The 6,000-nt window shown below is 33.9% G+C and overlaps 1 protein-coding gene across 4 annotated transcripts in view; it reads right to left on the bottom strand.

Annotated features, from left to right (window-relative positions):
- Positions 1-2,346: 2,346 nt before the first annotated feature.
- The window catches only part of LOC145241417 (uncharacterized), an 83,564-nt gene continuing 79,910 nt past the window's right edge, over positions 2,347-6,000 (bottom strand). For all 4 annotated transcript variants that reach the window (XM_080104356.1, XM_080104354.1, XM_080104353.1 and 1 more), the window contains 2 exons: positions 4,534-4,782; positions 2,347-2,761 (listed from right to left, as the gene is read on the bottom strand). In XM_080104356.1, the coding sequence (XP_079960482.1) occupies positions 2,702-2,761; positions 4,534-4,782 (309 nt within the window). In that variant the 3' untranslated portion in view covers positions 2,347-2,701. The remainder of the gene's footprint in view (positions 2,762-4,533; positions 4,783-6,000) is intronic.

The following is a 6,000-nucleotide window of genomic DNA, read 5'->3' as shown; positions in this document are numbered from 1 at the left end:
TTGACTTCATAATTAACTAAAAGGTTTATTGACTTCATAATTAACTAAAAGGTTTATTGACTTCATAATTAACTAAAAGGTTTATTGACTTCATAATTAACTAAAAGGTTTATTGACTTCATAATTAACTAAAAGGTTTATTGACTTCATAATTAACTAACAAAGGTTATTAATTAATCTACACACTAATGTACAGTGTACCATCATTGACCAAACAAGTCACGAATTGTCTTGTAAATAGAATCTATATAATAATAAATATAATAATACATATAATAATAAATATAATAATAAATATAATAATACACTAAGGCAATTTCATATTTGTATGTATGTTATCACTTTCCACCATTTTTTTTTTTAAAAGATGGGATTGTTGGATTGCTGAAGATGCAATGTAAGAAAATATATATTTAAAAAAAAAAATTCATCTTGAAACTAGAACTAAAATACACCTTTTTGGCCTTCAGGCTGGGATCAAAGTATAGTATCTGATCTGTCCAAAGATGATACAGTAATGGACGTCCATAGAATGGAAACAAGTCACAAACTCCTGCAAGAGTTTTGGAGATAGATAATACTCCCCACACCTCCACCCGCCCCAACTGGATATATTTAGAAACTAACCGGTAAGTAATTTAGATAGTTCGTACAAAAAGGTATAATAATGATATTGTGGGGTCTGCGTTTGCACCAGACGTAAGTAAAAGTAAAATATATTTAAGCATGGCAACAATAGAAAACAGACGAAGGATACCATGGTGGAATTTCCATGGGTCCCATTAGTTGGGATTAATACAAAATCTTTAGAAAAGTTCCTTTCTAAGCCTGAAATCTTATCGGTCTGAACCACTTCGCCATGTAAGGACATCAATGTCACCAGTAGTACTCCCAGTAAGGGTAGTACCCATTTAGACACCTAGGTGGAGTATTTGCTTATAGTACCTGGCATTCCTAAATGGTCAGCCTTCTAAGCATGAACAGATTCAACATTGCTTTAACCTTGATGATCTGACGAAAACTGGCAAGTCAATGAAGTAAAAATTACAGATCTAGATAAAAATAATTGAAAGAAACATGTCACTAAATATATAAAATATTTTTTATCGCGTTTCTTTTGTGTTTTCACGTGAGTTCCATTTTTTGGTGAATAACAAAAATAATCATTATAACATAGCAAATAATAAGAAAAATTAATATCACAATGTCATGCAAATATTAAATAATTTTATACTATAATAATATCATTATACTATCTTTTTCAATCACAATAGGATAAGTATAATAGATTCATGACACTTATTATTTGTCATTATTATACTATTGTTATAGTCATTATTTTATATCATAATTGTTCTTATACACACAGCTCACAGCTTTTCCTAATGTGAAACGTGCATGTGTGTGTTCTTTTCGCATGTTCACTTTTGGATGCACGTGTGTATTTTCGGATGTATGAGTATGAAGAGTATCGTGTAATGGAAAATGTCATGGCATAATTTCTGATCTTAGGCCTCTAGCAGCAACCCAAGTAGAAATGAGAATATTCAGCAGAGGTCAATAATAATACCCCCCCCCCCCAAAAAAAAACCACGGTGACACTAACAACAACATAAAGTAACTGAAGAGAGTCTGAGAGAACGGAAAATTAAGGAATAGCATTATTCAGACCTCAATTGGAATCTGTGGACGCTCAAATTCCAGAGAAAAAAACAGACCGTTAGTGAGAACTCATTCGTAAATAGCTGATGAGAGAACATAAAGTTGCAATAGTAATGGAAATAAGCAGAGATTACCGGAAATCTGAGAATACTTGCTGTAACAGATTCCAGAGAAAAAAAAAAAATAACCTATTTTTTTTTTTTTTTTTTTAACCAGTGAGAGATCACTGATAACGATTGGTGTGAGAACTACTAATGAGTAAGAAATACTACTACTACTATTAATAATAATAATAAAATCATTTTTCAGGAGGAAAATGGAATAAAAATTACTTGTTGATATGAAGACCACCGAAAAAAAAGTTACCCAAAATAAATACAATTGTCGCCAATTGTACATTCATGACGCAAGGGATATGATGAGTAACAGTCTGAATAAATAACGTTAGTATTTTAAAACATTTCAATGTTTTTTAATTAAAAAAAAAAAAAAAATATTTAAAAATAAATCAGGTTTTGTTAAAACCTTCACTGAATGTTTTTGCAATATAAAATAAAAATAAATCTAATTTAGTAAAAAACATTCATTGAATGTTTTTTTTTTGTTTTTTTTTTTTCTAACTGAAAAAAAAAATAATAAAAATGAATCTTTTGAATGTTTTGTTTAAAAAATATTGTTTGAATATTTTCTTTTTTTTTTTTAAATCGTTTGGATGTTAAACACTTTGTTTTTTAAAACCCTTTCTATTTCACAAAAGAGATCATTTAAAACAGAAAAACTGAAAGTTGGGAGCAAAAAAGAAGGGTTGTCATATCAGGTGTTAATCCTTGAAAGTTCCAACATTATCATCATTGACATCACTGAGGTTCACCGGCGGCATTTCTGAAGACAGCGTTTGTTTGGCACTGTTGTCTGGATTAACCAAATGGCAGTTGGTGCATCCATTGAGGACAATCGCAATGTGTGTGCCTGACTGTGTGTACGTTTCCAGTTAAAAGAAATCATGTTTGCTTTTGTTTTGTATTGACATTTTCAAATCTTATTTTTTTTCTGCATCTTTCTTCTCAGTGTCCTCATCAGTGTCTTCCAAAACAGAATCCTGTGGGGGAGAAAAAAAAAAAAAAAAAAAATGCATCCATTATAAATTTATATGAATGGAGAAGAAAAATTATACAAAAAAAAAAAAAAAAGACAGGAGAGGATAGATGATAGTTAATGATGAAGGATACGAGAAAGAAAGCGGAAGGAGAAAGAAAGGACCTTTTTTATGTACTAATATGTTGCTGCTTATCAAGGCTCATAGACCACTCGAGGATCAGAGTTAATGTGTCAATTGGACATTGTCAAACACGAACATGAGGATTGGTAATGATGGTTGAGACTAGTTAGCAATTAGATTATTTAATAAATTGACTCAACAAGAATTTGATAACATTAGCCTTGAAAATGACTGTTGTAGTCAGCTTGGAAGCAGACTCATGGTATTGTTTCACAGAAACACCCGTTTAGCTGAATCCACTGTCAAAAACTTTCCCCATTCTATCTATGCCTAAATCAAAACGTAGATTCCATGAACAAAGCTTCTTTCTTAGAACTGCACGCCTGTGGAACTCTGTTCCATCTGCCTGCTTCCCACCTGACTACAACCTGGATGTCTTCAAGTCCAACGTAAGCAAATTCCTGATGAACCACCCATTTAAGTAAACACTTTATTAAATTTCCACACTAACGTACTGTACTTACAATAACCCTTATCCCTGAGTGGCTTCCGGGCCTTGATAAGTGGTGACCACCTTGTAAAAAAAAAAAAAAAAAAAAAAAAAAAAAAAAAAAAAAAAAAAGAACACTTTTCCCAGTTTTCAGTTAGTTTTAGGTATACAGAGGGAGAAAGGAAAAGAGATGGAAGGTATACAGAGAGGGGAGAGAGATGGAAGGTATACAGAGAGGGGAGAGAGATGGAAGGAGGGGAGGGGGGAGAGAGATGGAAGGAGGGGAGGGGGAAGAGAGATGGAAGGAGGGGAGGGGGGAGAGAGATGGAAGGAGGGGAGGGGGGAGAGAGATGGAAGGAGGGGAGGGGGAAGAGAGATGGAAGGAGGGGAGGGGGAAGAGAGATGGAAGGAGGGGAGGGGGGAGAGAGATGGAAGGAGGGGAGGGGGGATAGAGATGGAAGGAGGGGAGGGGGGATAGAGATGGAAGGAGGGAAGGGGAGAGAGATGGAAGGAGGGAAGGGGAGAGAGATGGAAGGAGGGAAGGGGAGAGAGATGGAAGGAGGGAAGGGGAGAGATGGAGCGAAGGAAGGGGAGAGAGATGGAGCGAAGGAAGGGGAGAGAGATGGAGCGAAGGAAGGGGAGAGAGATGGAGCGAAGGAAGAGAGATAGCGGAGATGGATGAAGAGAGATAGCGGAGATTGATGAAGAGAGATAGCGGAGATGGATGAAGAGAGATAGCGGAGATGGATGAAGAGAGATAGCGGAGATGGATGAAGAGAGATAGCGGAGATGGATGAAGAGAGATAGCGGAGATGGATGAAGAGAGATAGCGGAGATGGATGAAGAGAGATAGCGGAGATGGATGAAGAGAGAGAGTGGGAAATGAGGAAGAGGATGGGAGAAAAGGGAAGAAAGATAGAAAACAAAAGGGAGGGAAGATAAAAAATATTGAATAAGCCATTGTTATTGATCAAAGAAAATCATTCTTGGATCAGATTCCGGCATCTGGCTGAAGGTCAGACATTACCGAGCACCGTTTTAGATAACAGGGAAAGTGGGGAATAAAGATGGAGCATGAGAAAAAGGACCACAGACAACAGAAGTATACAAAAAAAAAATAAACAAATAAAATAAAAATAATTAAATCACTACAGGAACTTACCCAGCCTCCTTTCTCCACAATGTACGAAGCACACTTATCCTCAAAATAACGCAGAGTAAGATCCTTGACCTGACTGGCTAAGGCTCGACCAGCACCAACAAGGCTAATGGCAGCCTTTGAGAACATGAATAAGGCCACTACCTGTTGCCATCCATCTTTGTCTTTTGTGTAAGCCTCAACAATCTGTGTGAAGTTATTGTAAGTCAACTGTTTAAGAATCTCTGTAGCTGCCGCTGCAGGGAATTGTGTCTGGAAAGGAAAAAAAAAAAAAAAGACCTTCAATTTTATACGTACAGTTCTGATCTAAAGGATTAATAATTTGATATAGTTTTTCGTTATAGTCAGTTAACATACTTCCTAACTTCTGGTGTGTCTGTTACCAGAAGCGGTGACAATGCAAATCAGTTCCTTAACTTTTATTGTCCTTCAGTATTTCTATTGTGAAGCGATTCATTGAAATAAAATATAAGAAAAGGACATTATTGAAAAATATACAATAAAAATTAACAAAATTATAAAAAGATAAAAATAACACAAGTAGTCTTTATTTGCACTTTTAATAACAAAATTTAAAAAATAAGTTTTTACTTTATCTGAAATTTTATAAGATATATGTTCATGAAATTATAGAAATGAAATTGTTTTTTGAATTTATATAATAAATATATGTTTATGAAAGTATAAAAATAAATTTATTGTAACCAAAATAAATGAAATCATTGAAATCAAAATAATTTCAAAACATCATAAAAAACCCAAATAATTCATTACTTAAAAAGATTTTTATACTACATGTTTTCAATAATTCATCAAAAAAAAAAAAAAAAAAAAAAAAAAAAAAAAAAAAAGCAAAAAGAATTTAATAATTCTTAAAATAATTTCAATAATTCTTAATTAAAATTAGACCGATAAACTTTTTCAATAGTTATTAAATAAAATAAATAAATGATCAGAAAAACATAAAAAAAAAAAGTACATGCACAAGGAAGATATAGGCGTGAGAGAAAAAAAGCAAAGGAACTGATTTGCCTTGTCACCGCTTTTGGTAGCAGACACACCGGAAGTATGTTAGCTGACTATTATCAGTTTATTTAAAAGAGCATGGGAGCTATCTTGAAGCATTACTTGTGATTCTATCAACATCCCCTGCCTCGAGTAGAGCTTACATACAAAAAGATGTCTGTTTACATTCCCAGCCTACTTATTTGGCTAACCAAGCGGTATTGAATGTTACTATCCATATTGTAGATGGGTCTACACTGTGCCTGTTTTATTTTTAAATGTTGAATTTCCAATATTGTGAATACAAGAGTTACATCCCTTTATCATGAAACTACCCAATGTTATTATTAGGGCCATGACAATAGCATATTCTTTTCCTTGTTTTGATTCTCAGGTATATATCCATTGATATCTTATATGTTTTTATGTAGAGTGATGTGGTTCTCGGTTGCTTGTGTCTAACTG

This window comes from Euprymna scolopes, chromosome 20 (genome assembly GCF_053919585.1).
Source record: "Euprymna scolopes isolate OS-2025 chromosome 20, ASM5391958v1, whole genome shotgun sequence".
In the NCBI taxonomy this organism is placed as follows: domain Eukaryota; kingdom Metazoa; phylum Mollusca; class Cephalopoda; order Sepiida; family Sepiolidae; genus Euprymna; species Euprymna scolopes.
This window is presented reverse-complemented; position numbering and strand designations above follow the sequence as displayed.